General features: G+C 37.6%; 1 protein-coding gene across 2 annotated transcripts in view; it reads left to right on the top strand.

The window, feature by feature from the left end:
* The window catches only part of PPP4R3A (protein phosphatase 4 regulatory subunit 3A), a 62,786-nt gene extending 44,352 nt beyond the window's left edge, over positions 1-18,434 (top strand). The window contains exons 7-15 of one of the 2 annotated variants that reach the window (XM_023511541.1): positions 267-383; positions 2,911-3,042; positions 3,146-3,248; positions 4,833-4,991; positions 10,681-10,850; positions 12,760-12,902; positions 14,382-14,572; positions 15,093-15,319; positions 17,172-18,434. In XM_023511541.1, the coding sequence (XP_023367309.1) occupies positions 267-383; positions 2,911-3,042; positions 3,146-3,248; positions 4,833-4,991; positions 10,681-10,850; positions 12,760-12,902; positions 14,382-14,572; positions 15,093-15,319; positions 17,172-17,282 (1,353 nt within the window). In that variant the 3' untranslated portion in view covers positions 17,283-18,434. Of the gene's footprint in view, positions 1-266; positions 423-2,910; positions 3,043-3,145; positions 3,249-4,832; positions 4,992-10,680; positions 10,851-12,759; positions 12,903-14,381; positions 14,573-15,092; positions 15,320-17,171 lie in introns of both variants that reach the window. The other variant, XM_012803501.2, reaches the window with a different exon arrangement.
* Positions 18,435-20,127: the final 1,693 nt, after the last annotated feature.

Raw genomic sequence — 20,127 nt, 5'->3', positions numbered from 1 at the left:
GAGGCAAGAGAATCACTTAAGCCCAAGAGTTTGAGGTTGCTGTGAGCTGTGATGCTACAGCACTCTACTGAGGGTGACAAAGTGAGACTCTGTCTTAAAAAGTGTAAATTCATCCATTAAATAAGAGTTTTACATGCAGCAGAATTTTTTTGAACTTTATTTTACATTGCAGCATTTTCTTACAGTTTGTTAGATTTGGATATTTACATAGCTATAAGTTCCATATTTTTATAATTGTAGGAGAAATAAGGGCTTTTTATCCACAGGGCATGGATGATACACAGGTGCGAAGTGCTGCTACTGATATATTCTCATACTTGGTTGAATATAATCCATCCATGGTACGAGAGTTTGTCATGCAGGAGGCACAACAGAATGATGATGTAAGTAAGAAGTTAACAGAGCAAAAAATAACCAACAAGGTAAATATTATTTGTACTAATAGTAAGTATTTATACATAGGAAGTTATAACTAACTGTTTTTATTCATTTTTAAGACTTAAATTGTTGGTATTTGGAAAAAATATAGCCATAATATCAAATAGCTATTGATATTCTAAATTGGCCCCATCTATTTATAAATATACTGTTTTACAGCAATTATTTGTTAATGTTTGATTTAAATTTCCTTTAAAATTTTTTATTTCAATGGCTTGGTGCTCATTGTTCAGTGGTTAGGGCGCCGGCCACATACATCAGGGTTGGTGGGTTCAAACCCGGCCTGGGCCTTGCTAAACAATAATCATGAGAACAACAAAAAATAGCTGGGCATTGTGGTGGGCACCTGTAGTCCCAGCTACTTGGGAGGCTGAGGCAAGAGAATTGCTTGAGCCCAAGAGTTGGAGGTTGCTGTGAGCTGTGACGCTATAGCACCCTACCAAGGGCAACATAGTGAAACTCTGTCTCAAAAAAAAAAAAAAAAAAAAAATTTTTTTTTTTTCTTTTTACATCAAGCTTCTAGTTTTGAAGTTAATTTGCTGTGTTGTCTTACTTAAATCACTTAATCAATTGTTCTTCTCTCTGTAGAATTATCAGTAACTTCCCTAGGAAAACATAGAGTTTACTAGGAATAAATTCTCAAAATCATCAAAAATGAAGAAATGAAGCATAGTCCCTTATATCTTTACTACCTGACCGTAGAGGACAAGCTGTTGTCTTGTTTGCACACACTTTCTAACACTCTAGTATCTGTGAGAAATTATAATAGATTTATCAGTTATAAAGTGAATGAGAAAATATATCCTAGTAATGTGAAGGGCACTTCTTGATCATATAGTACATAACATATTCGGATCCCTAAATGTGTGTTGTTCTTCTGCTTTATCGTAAGAGTATTCAGTGATCTGATTTTTCTTTCTTTTTCTATAAAATTTCAGAAGTAACTTTTTACTAAGAATAGACTAAGATATTTTGCCCTCAACTCCTTAGGGAGAAGAGGGAAAAAGATATTATTCCCTTAGGAAAAAAAATTTGCTGGGCATTATGGCTCATGATGGCCTGTAATCTTAGCACTCTGAACTCTGAGGGAAGATTTGCCTGAGCTAAGGAGTTGGAGACCAGCCTGAACAAGAGCTGAGACCCCATTTCTGCTAAAAATAGAAAAATTAGCTGCACATTGTGGTAGGCACCTGTAGTCCTAACTATTTGGGAAGCCAGGACAAGAGGATCACTTGAGCCCACGAGGTTGAGGATGCTATGAGCTAGGCTGATAGGAGCCTAAGGCACTCTAGCATGGGCCTTAGAGTAAGACTCTTGTCTCCAAAAGAAAAAAAAACCTTACGTGGAATTCCAACCTGTGCTATTTTTACAAAATGAGAAAATAGGCTTTGTTACTTTTCGAAAAGATCCTAATTAATGTGTTTTAATAAAGTGGAATGCCTAGTGATTTCTATATTTAAGGTTTTCTTTTTGAATTACAGTGCCAGGGTAGATGCAAAAAAAGGACTAGTTTGAACTGTTGAATGTTATGTCACATTCTTCTTTTATAAAATCACCGTATCTTGAACATAAAAATATTCATATTATTGAAAATAAACAATGCTGTTCTTGTTGACCCTGGTAACCCACTAGTTGAACATGCCTTTATGTACCTCAAAATACTTTGCACACATGCAGTAGTAGGGCTCTTGATTCCTACTCTGGATCATCATTTCCATATATTGGGTCTACATTTTCTCTGTCCTCGTCTGTCCTACCATTGCGTGTATATAAACAGGAGCAGGAAGTTTCTCACTGAATCCCTCTCAGTTTTCATTTACTCCTTGAACCAGGAGCATAATAGGGCCTCAGGAAAACTGGCGATCTATTTTCTTTGACATTTGGAATCTATTTAATCTGTTTGTTCTGTGCACTCTCTAAATATAGTAGTTTTATTTTCCCAATTGCAGACATTCAGGCATGGACTGATTTTTTTTTCCTGAATTTATTTTGAGAGGAAACTTTACATCATGTTTGCACGTGGAAAACAGAGCTCATTTGCCATAAGTAGAAGGAATCTATAAAAATGCAGTGAAAGTAAAACAGTGTTATACATTATTAAAGCTAAATATTCTTACTGTTGAAAGGTAACCTAAAGCCCATTAGCTTTCTTCCAAAAAAAGAAAAAAAAGACGTTGAAAGAATATTAGCACCACACTGAAACTTTGTTTTTTTCTTTAATCAGAGGAATTTAAAGATAATAGAAATTTCTTATCTTTTCAGTACTATTTGGTGGAATGTCCCTGTACCACAGTTTAGGGAAAGAAACACTGTTACATGACCTATTAAAGAAATGAGTTAATCACTTCATTTGGTTTGCAGTTAACAAGATAGCTAGATCTATGTATAGTGCTGTAGTTTATGTCTTAGTTTGTGCTTTTTCCATTCTTCCTAGTAGTAAGTGGTCCTTATTATGTCTATTTTTCTCACCAGGATATTTTACTCATCAACCTCATTATAGAACATATGATTTGTGATACAGATCCTGAACTTGGAGGAGCAGTCCAACTTATGGGACTGCTTCGAACTTTAGTTGACCCAGAGAACATGTTAGCCACTGCCAATGTAAGCCATGGGCGTTTTTTTCCTTTTTTATAGCTAGTATATTGTTTATTGCTAGTAGAAACCAGTGCAGTTAAAGTTCATGGAGGTGTTTTTGATTCCTTAGAAAACAGAAAAGACTGAATTTCTGGGTTTCTTCTACAAGCACTGTATGCATGTTCTCACTGCTCCCTTACTAGCAAATACAACAGAAGACAAACCTAGTAAAGGTAAGATAATACAGGTTGGTAGCTAAGAGTTCCCTTGTTGAATTCTGAAACTCAAAGGTGGTGTTAAGTAATAGTCTTTATAGGAAGCCATAGGAGACGCAAGGGCTGGGACGGGTAGGAGTGGGGTGGCAGGCTGTCCCCTAAAAAAAAAAGTAATAATAATAGTTCTTAAAACTTTGAACTACTAGGTTAACATAGATGATGACTAATTATTTTGAAAAGAGATGCTTGTGGTAAAAATTCTTGAAGTGGGCCACCACTTATAGAAAACATGTTAAATTTACTATTTTGCGTGACTGAAGAATCAGGTCTGTGAAATGTGAATATTCATTTTTCTCTATTACTTTATTCATATTGAGTAAAGCTTGAGGCATCTTTCCAAACCCACATATTCAATTCATTCAGCATTTATTGAAAACTGATTGTGTGGAAGGACTGTGTTATATAATCTATAGAGGCTAAGTTGTAGGGGAGGCGTGAGAAAAAATAGCTTTCAGAGGTCTGCTGCCTGGTGAGGAATAAAGATAAGCTGATAATTATAATTTGGTGTGGACTCATTTTGTCATAAAGGCGGCATAAGGCCAGGTGCAGCAGTTCACACCTTATAATCCCAGTGCTTTGGGAAGCCAAAGCAGGAGGATTGCTTGAGGCCTGGAGTTTGTTTGAGACCAGCTAGGACAACACAGACCTCATCTCTATAAAAAACTTTCAAAAAATTAGCCAGGATTGGTGCTGCCAGTATTCTTAGCACCTTAAGAGGCTCAGGTAGGAGGTTCATTTGAGGCTGTGGTAAGCTTTGGCCTTGCCACTGTAAACACCATCTCTAAATATATATATACATATATATATACACAGACACATATATATTAAAAGCACAAAATACCCTAGAATGAAGGGAACAAGAAAGTTACTCCACATAAGATTACATAGTATCTGGCAGAACCTCTTATGATGTATGTACATTTATTAGAGGGCATGTTAAGACACTTGATAGAGGGTTCTTAAACTTTGGGATAAAGCAGATTTTCTACATTTCTATCCTTACTTTGCCTTAATAACTTTTCTGATTTGGGTCCAATTAGCTAATAATAGACTTGAACTATTGTGAAGCTAATTCCTCATAGGGTTGTTTAGGTTAATTAAGAGGCCTGGCGTGGTAGTTTATGCCTGTAATCCTAGCAGTTTGGAAGGCCAAGGGAAGAGGATCGGTTTAGACCAGTTCAAGACCAGCTTGGGGCAACATAGCAAGACCCCCCCTGGCTCTACACAAAAACAGACCAGGCATGGTGGCCTGTGCCTGTAGTCACAGCTACTCGGGAAGCTGAGGCAGGAAGATCACTTAAACCCAGGAGTTTGAAGTTGCAGTGAGCTATGATGACACCGCTGTACTCTAACCCAGGCAACAGAGCAACCTCCACCCTGTCTCAACCAAACAGTATTGTAAAGCACAGTTCCTGGCACATGGTAGGCATTCAATAAATGTTAATCCAAGAAGGGATTTTTCTTGATTAGAATTTAAATTCTTAAATTGGAGAAGGAAAAGAATGTTAGACCATGAACATAATTGTGTTTTATTTCTTTTAGATGATTTTCAAACTGCTCAACTATTGGCACTTGTATTGGAATTGTTAACATTTTGTGTAGAGCACCACACCTACCATATAAAGAACTACATTATTAATAAGGATATTCTCCGGAGAGTGCTAGTTCTTATGGCCTCAAAGCATGCTTTTTTGGCGTTATGTAAGTGTTGCTTCTGATAGAACTATTCATTGTCTTTATATATTATTGGTATCTTTGGATCTTATTGCCTGTGAAAGGGTCACAGTGATTATAGAGAGACCTTAGTTCTAATACTTGCTCTACCACCAATTATATAGTTTAGCCACATTAAGTGAGTAATTTTCCTGACTCTCATCTTTGTCAAACATAGCTAAGGGGTCGGAGTGTATCTACAGAATTAAATTTGATTTTTAAAACAGTGGCTTTGACCTTTTTTTTTTTTTTTCAGTTATTTTAAATAAGGGGTGGCTATGGCCTATTTTTGTACAACTTGTAAGCCAAATTTTTTTTTGTTTTTAAAAGATGGCTTTAGGAGGGCAGCGCCTGTAGCTCAAAGGAGTAGGGCACTGGCCCCATATGCCAGAGGTGGCGGGTTCAAACCCAGCCCCAGCCAAAAAAAAAAAACTACACACACACACAAAATAAATAAAGATGGCTTTAGGCTTGGTGCCTGTAGCTCAAGCAGCTAAGGAGCCAGCCACATACATTGGAGTTGGCAGGTTCAAATCCAGCCTGGCCCTGCCAAACAATAATGACAACTACAACCAAAAAATAGTCCGGGCATTGTGGTGGGAGCCTGTAGTTCCAGCTACTTGGGAGGCTGAGGCAAGAGAATCGCTTAAGCCCAGGAGTTGGAGATTGCTTTGAGCTGTGATGCCACAGCACTCTACCCAGGGCGACAGTTTGAGGCTCTGTCTCAAAAAGATAAAATAAAATAAAAGATGGCTTTAAAATATATAAAATATGTACTCCAAGGACCTTTAGGGAAATTGTTTGCAAACACTTTTTAGAACAACAGATAGTCTTTTAACTAGATTGTTCTTGTTAATCCATAATGGTCTTGACCATGCAGCATCCAGACTGCTTAGGTGGTAATGAGTTTCCATATTTCAACTATCTTTACTGGTAAATTGGCAGACCAAAGCGTAGGGGTAGGAGGCTCAGTAAGAGAGATGTCTGCTGGTAATTGACTTTTGCCTTTTGGTTTTTAAAGGTAAGTTCGGATGTTTATTGTTTTTTGAAAGTATCTAGAGGCCTGAGCATCTCCATTTGGCTGTCTTTAATTTACTTCATTTTAAATGGTTTTGCTTGTTTTAAATTTCCTTTAATTATAAATTAAAATTTCATAATTTTAAAATGTTTTTTATAATTTAAGGATGTTTCTTTTGTTTTACTCTATCAACATTTTATCTTTAAAATAGTTCTGGAAACAAGTTTCCTTCAGTTCATTAAACATTGTGTCAGGGTGACATATATTCATTTTTCTTAGATACCTAACACAGAAAACGTAGGCATACCAACACCAAGTTTAGAGGGTGTTCATAATTCTTTGAATTTCTTTCATGTCAAGTTAGTGGATTTTCATCAAGTATAGGAAAGGGACTTTGTGAGCAGATGGAACAGAAGGCAAAATATGAATAAATGAATAAATTTAAACAGTTTTATCTTAAGAAATACATTAAGCACCCACTACCATATTATACTTATTCTAAATGTGCAGTTTTACATATTTATTATCTCTGAAATCAAGGTGAGTCTTAAAATTTATAGCATGTCCTAATTGGTAGTTCATACTTTGTTTCCTTAGTAATAGAAAAAAGTTGCAATTAGTGCTACCTTAGATTTGATTAAGTATGATCTATGACTGGTGCACTAGCAAAATGAATATGATTTTAGGCCTGGACTTAGCTTTCAAGGGAATCAGAATTCATTGGAAGAAAAAATCATGTGAAAATCAAAATACAACATAATCACTATATTGAAGTGTGTTTGGAAAAGGAGAAACAATTTATTCCAATTTAAAGAGGCAAATCAGGAAAGTTTCACAATGGAGGTAATTTGAGTTGTGTCTTCATCATTGGCATTCTTGGTTGACTGTAGTTAAGATGTTAAGTATAAGTGTGGGTTTGCTATAGGTTAAGACTTATACGTCCAGTGGAAAGTGGCAAGATATATAGCTAAAGGTGAAGGCCTTTTTTTTACTTGTGTGTTGTTTTTTTTTTCCATTTTTGTTTTGAGACAGTTTTACTATGTCACCCTCAGTAGAGTGCCGTAGCATCATAGCTCACAGCAACCTCAAACTCTTGGGCTTAAATGTTTCTCTTGCCTCAGCCTCCCAAGTAGCTGGGACTACAGGCGCCCGCCACAACGCCCAGCTATTTTTTGGTTGCATTTGGCAACCAAACTGCAGTGTTCCAGGCTGGGTTTGAACCTGGCTGCCTTGGTGGATGGCCGGCGCCCTAACCACTGAGCCATGGGTGCTGAGCCAAGGCCTTTTCTTTAGTTTGGTTCCTCAGTTTATTATTCTGCTTGCAGTATTATAATAAAAAAGTTCATCAGGTAATGAGAACTATAGAGTGAATCATTACAAGTAAATAAAAGTTTGTAATTATTAGAAACTAAGAACACTAGCAAAATCTTCGTTATGTTTTCTTTTGTTGGTATTTTCCTGAGTCAGGATACTGTTAAGCCTTTTTTTTTTGAGACAGTCTTATTAGAGTGCTATGGTGTCACAGCTCATAGCAACCTCAAACTCTTGGGCTTAAACAATTCTCTTCCCTCAGCCTCCTCAGTAGCTGGGACTACAGGTGCCCACCACAATGCCTGGGCACCTTTTGTTGCAGTTGCCATTGTTGTTTAGCTGGCCTGGGTCAGGTTTGAACCTGCCAGCCTTGGTGCATGTGGGTAACACTGTAATCCCTGTGCTATGGGAGCCGAGCCTTAAACCTAATGCTTAATGATTTCTCAGTCTGCCTCTCTTCCCAGAGTTGTGAATAAGAATATCTTTTTAGACTGGGCACAGTGGCTCATGCCTATAATCCTACCACTCTAGGAGGCTGAGGTGGGTGGATTGCCTCAGCTCATGAGTTTGAGACCAGTCTGAGCCATAGAGAGAACTTGTCTCTAAAATAGCCGGGCATTGTGATGGGTGCCTGTAGTCCCAGCTACTTGGGAGGCTGATGCAAGAGAATTTCTTGAGCCCAAGAGTTTGAGGTTACTGTGAGCTATAACAACCATAGGACTCCATCAAGGGTGACAAAGTGAGACTCTCTCCAAAAAAAAAAATCTTTTTAAAGAAGATGCCAGTCATTAGGAACAAGTTCTTTAGGACTACCTTTATAGTAATACAGTAGGGGTTTTTATCAAGGATTTCTAAGAACTAAGTGTAGATTTGGGGAAATTTAAGATACTGTTGTTCTGAGAAAAGTATACATTGAAATAAAATATTAGGTATAGTATTCGTTAAGGAAGGGTTTTATAAATATTTAAGTTTAGATACACATTTGTAAGTACAAACAATAGCCATTAAATGTAAATAGTTTGGGAATTTAGGCTTATTTTTCATATCTGCTGCTGCTTAATTAGTATAGTTTGTCATATTTAAAGACAATTAAGTTAATGTGGGTGAGGCCAGCAATCCTTTTCTAAATTCAGTCTGATGGGTATCAATTACATCAGTCTGTTTTCTTGGCCTTTTCACGATTCTTGATCTTACATTGTAAGTAACTTTTATGTTGTTGGGGGGGAGGGGCGGTTTGTTGTTAAAAACATGGAAATTTTTAAAAGGAATGAAATAAAAGCTTTACTATAGAGGCTTTTATTCAGTCTTCAGTAGTGACATAGAAGGCAAAAAGTCAAACTTATTACATGAGATTTCATATGGTGTGGGTGAAGATGAATTATTTTTAAGAGATATTTGAAACTTAAGTACAGGAGGTTCCTGGCATATTAAGGAAGGTTAGAGATGTTAATGGAAGCAGAGCATGCTGTACATTGAAAATACAGTGGTTATGCCAACTTGGTCTGTTCCATACGAATTCTTTCCTTTGACTGACTTCACAGAACTCACTGGTAACTTTTTATTCACCACAAAATAGTGGTTGGATGTTTTTGATGCAGCTTGCTTTTCAGGGATGGGTTTGAGTGGAAATAACACAGAATTCTTGATATAAATAAGTGAGGGCAAATGGAAGGGAGAGCCAAACAAAAAAGACCTTCTAGAACTAGAACTACCTTCCGTCTGCATCAGCAGTTTCTGGATAAAGTGAGCTTAATGTGTAATAGTGTCATCAGCATACCCTGGACCTAGTGAATTCCAGGGAGTTTTCATTTATCTCAGAACTGCATTCAGACCAGAGGGGTCAGTGAGTGTGTGTTATGGTAGGACACAAGTCTTCACAAAGCCTTAGTACGCCAGAGTTGGCGTACTAATTCTTAAAGTAATACTACTCTTGCCTTAATGACAAAAAGCTTAAAATTTGGTCTATTAGCATGGCCAAAAAGCAATACTAAAGTATTGATTTTTATTCCTAAGTTCCCTTGTCAGTTAACGTTTTTAAAAATCAGAGAATATTGTTTTGGGAGAATCGACCCTTATTAGGCTTACCACACACAAAGATACCTCTTATTAAGATGTCTAATTTCACCATGCTTTTTTAAAAATATTCAGTAATTTAAAAGTAAAATGCAATTATTATTCCATAAACTATTTCAAAACTCCCTGCCCAGAGTGTTTCTTTAGAAAGATACACTCTTAAATAAGTTGAATTGTTAAAGCAGTTTATAATCAACTGTACCTAATTGGGCATTCACTTGTGGACCTCTTTTCTGCCAACTAAAGAAAAATTGAGCTGCTTTACTCCTCTGCCTTCCCACCCAGAAACCGTGTCAGCATGGTTGCCTGGCTACCCGCTCATGAAGGACTTGGTTAATAACATATTGGCAGTTTAACGAGCCACTTCTATGATCTCCAAAGAAACCAAAATACAAACACAATATTTAATCTTGCCAACCGAAGACGATGTGACTGCATGAAGTGAGTATGCTTTTTTGAACTGTTTACAATAACTGGGGCATTAACTTACTGATAATTCTACTTAGGTAAAGAGGGCTTTGTTGAAGTCTGGCATTCTGAGTATATTTGGATCTTGACGAATGGTGACTTAAGTAACTCCCCATACCTCAAGATGTGAATATACCTTTTGATCTGTAAGTTAAAGCCTAATTAATTGTAAAAAGAAAAACTAGGAAAAAAAATTTAAAAAGCATACTCGCTCTAAATTTATTTCTAAACTTTGGGAAGGCAAATTTGGGGCCATACAGATTTTTGTGGGTTTATAACATTTCTGTAAGCATATCCACAAATAAATAAATGTAAAACCCGTGAATTCTGATGGAGATAATGAAGAGTGTCCATAAATATTAAAGGCCAAATTGTACAGTGGATTGCCCTAATAAACCAATAGTTTTTTAAAATTGTTTTAAAGATATATATATAAAAGGATATATTTAATTTTTTCATCTTAAGTAGTATAAGTTAATTCATTTGCCAGTAACTCTTCTGATATAAATTACATTTTGGCTATTAGTAACTGGTTTATTTCCAGAATTTTTCTGGCTTTCTAAGACTTGTGTTCTATGATGACACCTACTACTTACAAAATACACTTCTCTGATAACACTTTCATAATCCTTATCTTCAGGTTCACTTTCTGGAAGTGCTAACATATCACTGCACGAAGACTTACTGATTGATATGTCTTAAACAGGTTTTTTTTGTTTTTGTTTTGTGTTTTTTTATGGTATTATTAGTAAATCTAAATATACAAGTGCTGTATGTGATTTAAAGAACAATGCCTCTGTGTTTCAGGTGCCCTTCGTTTTAAGAGAAAGATTATTGGATTAAAAGATGAGTTTTACAACCGCTACATAATGAAAAGTTTTTTGTTTGAGCCAGTAGTCAAAGCGTTTCTCAACAATGGATCCCGCTACAATCTGATGAACTCTGCCATAATAGAGATGTTTGAATTTATCAGAGTGGTAGGTTCTATATTTTTTAGTTAGAATTTTGGTTTTAATTGTTTAAGAAAATTAAATGTGCATCACTGACATTTTGGCTTACTTGAGAATACTTGGAGGGAATTTTTAAAATTTATTTATTTTTACTTCAGATTACTATATGGGTAAAACAATTAGTTACCTTGTTTGCATTTGTTATGTAAAGTCTAGGTTGTAACCCTGTATCCACAAGTATGCCATATAGTAGTCCTACATTATACCTGTTAGGTGGAAGCTTATCAGACTTCTTCCTTCTTTGGAGAGAATTTTAAAAAGAAAAACCAATGTATCAAAAGATTTGGAGAAATTTGATTCAAAGTTAGAGTCAAAATAATCTTTTCAACAGCTATGCATTATTTATAGAATGGATTGGATGTTGATTTAATACTGTCATGGTAATCATTTTTAAAAAGTAAAAGTACAATTGACAGATAAGTATTTGAATGTGTTTCTTGGCTTTCATATGTTTCTGAAAAATAATTTCATAATAGACTCTTCTGTTGTTAATAATGTAATTTAGTAGTTCTCAAATATTGGTGCTATGTAAAATTATGGTATGATTTAATTGTAAAATATATATAACATAACACTTGCCATTTTAATTATTTTTAAAGTGTATAAGTGGAATTAAGTACATTCATATTGTTTTTTCAACCATCACTATCTCCAGAACTTGTAGTGGCATACTTTTTTTTGTTTTTATTAAATCATAACTGTGTACATTGATGCATTTATGGGGTTCAGTGTACTGATTTGATATACAATGTATGTGTATGCTTTTATTTATTTAAAGACAGAGTCTCACTCTCTTGCCCCAGGCTAGAGTGCCCTGGCTTATAGTTCACAGCAACCTTAAACTCCCGGGCTCAAGTAATCCTTATGCCTCAGCCTGCCAGTCAGCTAGGACTATTGGCCAGACTAGTTTTTCTATTTTTAAGAGAGACAGGGTCTTGCTCTTGCTGGTCTTAAAACTCCTGAGTTCAAACAATCCTCTCTCCTTGCCTCCCAGAGTGCTAGGATTACAGGTGTTACCCACTGCACCTGGCTTGTGGCATACTTTCTTTTGTTTGTTTAAGAGACAGAGTTTCAGTGTGTCACCCTTGGTAGAGTGCATGGTGTCACAGCTCACAGCAACCTCAAACTCTTGGTCTTAAGCAGTTCTCTTGTCTCAGCCTCCTAGGTAGGTGGAACTATAGGCGCCTGCCACAACGCCCAGTTATTTTTTGGTTGGAGTTGTCATTGTTGTTTAGCAGGCCTGGGCTGAGCTTAAACCTGCCAACCTCTGTGTAGCCTCTCACTGAGCTATAGGCACTGAGCCTGTGGCATACTTTTAAAATACACATGCCCAGATTCTATCCCAGACCTCTGGAGTCAAAATCACCTAGGGTGGGACTTGGGCCCATAGGTAAATCTAGGACTACTATAGTAGTCAGTGTGTGTTATTCCCATTTTCATTGGTTTTTGTTTTTTTTTTTTTTTTTTTTTTTTGAGACAGAGCCTCAAGCTGTCCCCCTGGGTAGAGTGCCATGGCATCACACTCACAGCAACCTCCAACTCCTGGGCTCAAGCGAGTCTCCTGCCTCCGCCTCCCAAGTAGCTGGGACCACAGGCGCCCGCCACAACGCCTGGCTATTTTTTGGTTGCAGTCATCATTGTTGTTTGGCGGGCCCGGGCTGGGGATTCGAACCCGCCACCTTAGGTGTATGTGGCTGGCGCCTTAGCCGCTTGAGCCACAGGCGGCGAGCCCCCATTTTCATTGTTTAATTATCTCTAACACTGTGTCAGAATTTTTTGAAATGAAAGTACTTTTGGTGTATTTATGAATTTACTAAATTAAGCTCCATCTTGCTGAAACATTTTTGCTATCATTTCTTACAATTCTTTTCTGTAGGAAGATATAAAATCACTAACTGCTCATGTAATTGAAAATTACTGGAAAGCACTGGAAGATGTAGATTATGTACAGACATTTAAAGGATTAAAACTGAGATTTGAACAACAAAGAGAAAGGCAAGATAATCCTAAACTTGACAGGTAAGTTACCATATATTTGAACCTATTCATTCAGCATCTAGTTGTGCAGTGACGGTTTTTTTTTTTGCAGTTTTTTTTGGCTGGGGTACCTTTTGAGCCACAGGTGCCACCCTCGGTGATGGCTTTTTTATTTGATATTAGGGAAGGAAAGTAGGCAGCTAGTGAATCGAAATTGTAGTTTCCTATAAAGGCCAATAGAAGGTCTAGGTGGATGTTAGTATGATTTGCAAACCCTTAGGCACATATCAAGCTAGATATTGAAAAACAAACACTTAGGTGGTAGTGAGACTTCAGGTGTTCAAAGCAAGATATTATCCTCTGTCCTTTGAATTTATAAATTATTAAGGTTACAAGTCTTTTTTTTTTTTTTTCTTTTTTTTTTGAGACAGAGCCTCAAGCTGTCACCCTGGGTAGGGTGCCATGGCATCACAGCTCACAGCAACCTCCAACTCCTGGGTTCAAGCGAGTCTTCTGCCTCAGCCTCCTAAGTAGCTGGGACCACAGGCGCCCACCACTGTGCCCGGCTATTTTTTGGTTGCAGCCATCATTGTTATGGTTGGCTCAGGCTGGATTCGAACCTACCACCTTAGGTGTATGTGGCTGGCGCCTTAGCCACTTGAGCCACAGGTGCCGAGCCATAAGGTTACAAATCTTAAAAAATCTTACACATTTTTCTAAACACCTGAATTCACATTTCTAGTGCATCTCAAATCTGAAAATTATTATTTGTTAATTTCCTTTTTTTTTTTTTTGAGACAGAGCCTCAAGCTGTTGCCCTTGGTATAGTGCTGTGGCATCACAGCTCACAGCAACTTCCAACTCCTGGGCTTAAGTGATTATCTTGCCTCAGCCTCCCAAGTAGCTGGGACTACAGGCGTCTGCCACAACACCCGGCTATTTTTTGGTTGCAACCATTATTGTTGTTTGGCAGGCCTGGGCTCGATTTGAACCCGCTGGTTCTGGTGTATGTGGCTGGCACCTTAGCTGCTTGAGCCACTGATGCCGAGCCTATTTGTTAATTTCTAATGTTAACAGTTGAATAAAGGATCTATAACAGTACAATTTTGATAATAAGGAGTTTGATTTCACTAATACTAGACATGGTGGAGAGTGTGTGTGTGTGTGTGTGTGTGTGTGTGTGTGTGTTTTAAGAGTGTAACTATGTCACCCTCAGTAGAGTGCTGTGGCATCATAGCTCACAGCAACCTCAAAAACTCTTGGGCTTAAGTGATTCTCTTGCCTCAGCTTCCCAAGTAGCTGGGACCACAGGCAACTGCCACAATGCCCAGCCATTTTTTTGTTACAGTTGTCATTGGTCTAGCTGGCCCAGGCTGGATTTGAACCTGCCAGCCTCCGTATATGTGGCTGGTGCCCTACCCACTGAGCTGTGGGCACTGCCCTAATTTTAGAGCAATACTTGAAGACTAAATAAAGTCTTCTTATATTAATATATTTACTCTTTGTTCTCTTTATTTATAGTATGCGTTCCATTTTGAGGAATCATAGATACCGAAGAGATGCCAGAACACTAGAAGATGAAGAAGAGATGTGGTTTAACACAGATGAAGATGACATGGAAGATGGAGAAGCTGTAGTATCTCCATCTGACAAAAATAAAAATGATGATGATATTATGGATCCAATAAGTAAATTCATGGAAAGGAAGAAATGTATGTTGAAAAAATGGGCAAGAAAGATGAAGGCTTTCTCACTCTAGATTTATTCTCCTATCCAAGTATTAATCAAGTCCTACCCGTCTTAGTTTCCAAGATCAGATGAGATTGGGCACATTCAGATAGACGCTAGGTTTTTTCTCTGTTTCTTGACAAAATGATTAGTATCTATTTGGGATATGTAGTCACACATACTTTAAGACTCCATTGCTTTATGATATATGACTGTTGTAAAGGTACATACTAAATTTTCTTTTCGTGTTAAGTAGGAATATAGTATTTCAAGAAGAGTAGGAATACAAAATATGATACTAAAGGTTTCATTCCTTCTCTCTGGAGTAAAATCCAATGGATACAATCATATTTAGTATTTTTGTAAGCTTTGTTCATAAATTAAACTTTAGTGTTTCTCCCCAGCAAAAGGAGTATGCTGGTTAATCATGTTTTAGTGTCAGGTCTTTGGAAGGAATTTAAAAAAGTATGGGTGAGCAACTATTGACAGTATTCTCACTTTTAGTAAAAGAAAGTGAAGAAAAGGAGGTGCTTCTGAAAACAAATCTTTCTGGACGGCAGAGCCCAAGTTTCAAGCTTTCCTTGTCCAGTGGAACAAAGACTAACCTCACCAGCCAGTCATCTGCAACAAATCTGCCTGGTTCTCCAGGATCACCTGGATCCCCAGGATCTCCAGGCTCTCCTGGATCCGTCCCTAAAAATACATCTCAGACGGCAGCTATTACTACAAAGGTACATTTTTTACTTCTAGGATATTTTGCCCCCTTTTCTCCCTACATTAATCTTTCTCAACAGTAACTTTTGTGTGACTGACACTCCTTTAAATATTGCCTCTGGAACTGGTGTTTAACATTTGTGAATTAGATAATGAGTCCCTCCCCAGTAGATCAGAACTTAGGAGTCGAGAAATTTCTCAGTTTTTTTAATGAACAGTGAAGAAGTCTGAATGTGTTCTTTTTGGTATTTTGCATTTTACAATTATATGTTCCGAATTGTATGTCAAGATATTTACAGAATTTTTAATTTTCTGTTATTCTTTACTTAATCAACCCTCCCAGTTAATACCCAGATAAAGACTTGGTAGGGGAAAGATAACCTAAAATACATAGAAAAAACATAATTTTAATAACAAAATTGTAGAAAAAACAATCTCAGAAAAAAACCAATATTTTGGTTCCTTCTGCTGGCCTTTTTATTTATCCTTTTGAGGCATAAAATATGTTAATTATTGGGCTATGAGTTAAAAGACTGGCACTTGAGAATCACCAATCTAAATTAGCAATCTAATGCCCCTTCATAATATCTTTTACTCTCCTGTGAGCAGGAGGCTCTTAAGGACAAGAAGCAACTCTGAGACTTGCTGAAAGGAAGGGCAGGCTGAGGGCAAAGCACTGTAAATTTTTCATAGCCAGCTAAATAACATCAGCTACAGCAGTTTCTGGTGAAGGAGAAAAAGGAAGCACAGATGCAACAATAAGGAAGAGATAGTGTAGAATTGCTTTCCTAACCTCTAATGGCCTGTCTGTCCTCTTTTCTAGTGGTCTGTTTATCTTCTGCAGTGTTGTTTGATTTTGTTTTGAGATACTCTTGTTCTGTTTTCATAGACTAGCTCACAGCAAGCTCAAACTCCTGGGCTTAAACAATCCTCTTGCCCCAGCCTCATGTGTAGCTAGGACTACACAGGTGCATACCCTGTTTGGCTAATTTTTTTCTTTTTTATTTATTTTTTTAGTAGAGACAGGGATCTCACTTTGCCCAGGCTAATCTTAAACTCCCAACCTCAAGCAATCCTCCTGCCTTGGCCTCTCAGAATGATAGGATTGCAGTTTTTATCTTTTTTTTTTTTTTTGAGACAGAGCCTCAAGCTGTCACCCTGGGTAGGGTGCTGTGGCATCACAGCTCACAGCAACCTCCAACTCCTCGGCTCAAGTCAGTCTCCTGCCCCCGCCTCCCAAGTAGCTGGGACCACAGGTGCTCACCACAACACCTGGCTAATTTTTTTTGGTTGCAGTCATCATTGTTGTTTGGCAGGCCTGGGCTGGATTCGAACTCACCACCTTAGGTGTATGTGGCTGGCTTGAGCCACAGGCGCCGAGCCTGCAGTTTTTATCTTGATAGTAGTTTTAGATTTTCATGTTTTTAAAAGATGTTAATGCACTATTAAGTCTTTTTTTTTTGAGACAAAATATTTGTCACCCTATGGAGTGCAGTGGCATCGTAGCTCAAGGCAACTCAAACTCTTGGGCTCAAGCAATTCTCTTGCCTCAGCCTCCCAAGTAGCTGGGACTTTAGGCACCTGCCACAATGCCCAGCTATTTTGAGAGACCGGGGGGCGGGGGGGGGGTGGCTCACTCTGGCTCAGGCTGGTCTTGAACCTGTGAGCTCTGCCTAGGCCTTCCAGACTGCTAAGACACTGTTAAGTCTTGAAATTTAGTATTGTTTCTGTCTCTTGAGCAATTTGCTAGGATTTATAAAGATTTTTGTTTTAATTTTAGATAACTTAAACGTTTTTGCTTAAAACACAGGTATTTTAAAATGTAGTATGTTATTTTTTATTCTTTAAATAATCCTTGTTTCTGAACAGGGAGGCCTCGTGGGTCTGGTAGATTATCCTGATGATGATGATGATGATGATGAGGATGAAGAAAAGGAAGATGCGCTACCATTGTCAAAGAAAGCAAAATTTGATTCATAATAATAGCAACTGCCTATGATCAGTACCTGTTGAAAAAAACTGGTTCTCTACTCCTCCCCCTTACAAAATCCACAACAAAGTGCAGTGGTCTCTTGTGAATGACTGACACAAATCAGCCTTGCACACTTGACTTCTGCTCATCAAGTGCCAATTGAATGGAGCAGGAGGAGGGGATATCATACATTTAGGGGAAAGACTTAAGCCTTTGAGCTCTCCAGCTTGGACCACACATTGCCCTTTTCTCAGGGAAGGAAATGGAAACAAAAAGCCAACAGGGCAGGGGTTTTGTAAGTGGAACTCTGGATTGACTGGTCAGTTGCTACAATCAGAATATGCTTTCTTGGACCATATTTGAGACTCAGAAGAATGGGCCTTTCTGCCATAACTCTTCACTAGTTAAGAATGCCAGCAGTTTCTTTGTATAAAGAGACCTGCCTTTAAAATCATACATTCTGAACATTTTAGTCAAACTACAACAGGTTTGGGAAAACCTCTGTGGGGGAGGGGCGAATATAAAGTTTCCTCTTTTTTATCTGTTCCCTTTGCCCTTCAAACTGCAGTTTTTTTTTTTTTTTTTAAAGTGGGGATTTGTCCCTGCTTGATTAAAGATTGAGTGGAATTCTAGATGTGGTCAATTGTGTCATAATTTTTTTTTTTGTTTCATTTTGTTTTTAATTTTTTTTCCTCCCCTGAGTGTATGCTTAGTTGCTGAGTATATATATTTGGGACCATTAAAACTTTTTTTGATGTAACTATAACCTAACGTTGTGCTGGTACCTGTTTTACCATGTGTAATTTTTGTTTTGCATCACAGTTCTTAATTTGTTTAGAGTTTTATGAAAGATGGTATAGTTTTTATTGACAAAAGCAAAGTAATCTTACAACTATGTGCATACAAAAGCAATACTATTTTGTGACTAAATATTTTATATTAAAATTTACATCAGCAACTGTCTTGAGAATTCAGGGAAATAGAGTGGAATTTAAAACTTCAACAGTTTTGTTAAACCTAGAAACATGAAATTAGTATTCCAAAGAGATTCTGAAATTTCATATCTTGGGAAAATGACGGTACATTAAATCAAAATTGAGGATGGATGATTTAAAAATAACATTTGACTTTTGAATAATAAAAAGAAAAGTGAAGAGTAAGAGAAATTGTATTAGTTGTATGTTTTCTTGTGTTTATTTTTAAACCACTCCCTTTGGAATACCAGTTTGAGCTCTTAAGTGGTGGCTCCTAAATAACCTGGCCAAAGGACCATCAGAAATTATATATAGTATTTTTTCCTTCAGTCACCTGAGAACTTGAAGAAAACATTTTTATTTTTTATTTTTTGTAGAGACAGAGTCTCACTTTATCACCCTCAGTAGAGTGCCGTGGCGTCACACAGCTCATAGCAACCTCCAACTCCTGGGCTTAGGTGATTCTCTTGCCTGAGCCTCCCAAGTAGCTGGGACTACAGGCACCCACCACAACGCCCAGCTATTTTTTTGTTGCATTTTCGCCAGGGCCAGGTTTGAACCCACCACCCTCAGTATATGGGGCCGGCCCCTTACTCATTGAGCCATAGGTACCGCCCCAAAAAACATTATTTTTAAATAGGTTATTTTTGTTGTCTTAGATGTGATCAAATTTTTTAAGGAAATGAAAAATAATTCCATATACCCTCACTTTTTTAGTGAAGAGTTTAGAACTTAATGAATGTATTTGCAAATGTGATTCAAACTTCATATCCAAGAAAGGATACTATTGTACGTATCATCTATTTTAACTGAGTATGTAGCAAGCGTTATGTGCTTCTATCTTAGCTTCTTTTACTGTTCAGTAAATTCTAATGATGTTACCCAAAACAAGACTATACTGAATACTTAAATAGAACTTGAGAAAGTGACAGCTTGCTACAGTTAGAAAAGTGTTATTATTGGCTGATCAATTTTTTTAACTATGGAAACTCTGGGTACACAGTTAACCATAAATAATTAAGTATATTTCACTGGCATATATAGCTCTAAGTCACAAGTTTTGCCTGTTGATTAATAAAGTCAACTTATCTGGCAAATAAAGAGAAGAAAAACTTAAGGCTGGTTTGGTGGGTCACACCTGTAATCCCAGCACTCTGGGATGCCAAGGTGGGTGGATCGCCTGAGCACATGAGTTTGAGAACAGCCTGAACTAGAGTGAGACTCTGCCTCTAAAAATATGCAGGCACTGTGACAGGCACCTGTAATTACAGCTATTCGGGAGCCTGAGGGAAGAGAATTACTTGAGTCCAAGAGTCTGAGGTTGCTGTGAGCTATGACAGCAGTGACAAAGTAAAACACTGTCTCAAAAAAACAAAAAGAAAAGAAAAACTTAATAGGACCTATGTCAATTATATCTTCTTTTGTTACCTAGAAAGTCCCATGTCAAGTAACATTTGTGCTTTAAACATGTCATTTAAACCAGGGATCCTCAAACTTTTTAAACAAGGGGCCAGTTCACTGTCCCTCAGACCATTGGAGGGCCAGACTGCAGGCTCCAGGATGAGTCAGCTGTTGAGCAGGACAGGCAGCGGCAGCAAAAGCAGGCTGGATAAGTGTCCTAGGCAGGCTGCATGAGGCCCGCCGGCTGTAGTTTGAGGATGCCTGATTTAAACTAACCTTTCTGACTGATGGCTGAAATACTTCTTTTTTTTTTTTTTTCAACATTCTAAAGATTCTTAGATTCACTTGCTTTCATAAATTTTGGTCTGGTATGTCAAAAAGTAGGCATTAACTATTAGTCTTCCCCAGTTGAGATGCCTTTTCATTGTGGACCATTGCATTCCCATACCTAGTAGTGATTATGGTTACTAGAACAGAA

This window comes from Otolemur garnettii, unplaced genomic scaffold (assembly GCF_000181295.1).
Source record: "Otolemur garnettii isolate 467f Iridium unplaced genomic scaffold, OtoGar3 scaffold00020, whole genome shotgun sequence".
NCBI classification, from domain to species: Eukaryota; Metazoa; Chordata; class Mammalia; order Primates; family Galagidae; genus Otolemur; species Otolemur garnettii.
The sequence above is the reverse complement of the archived record's forward strand: the minus strand, read 5'-3'. Positions and strand labels throughout refer to the sequence as shown.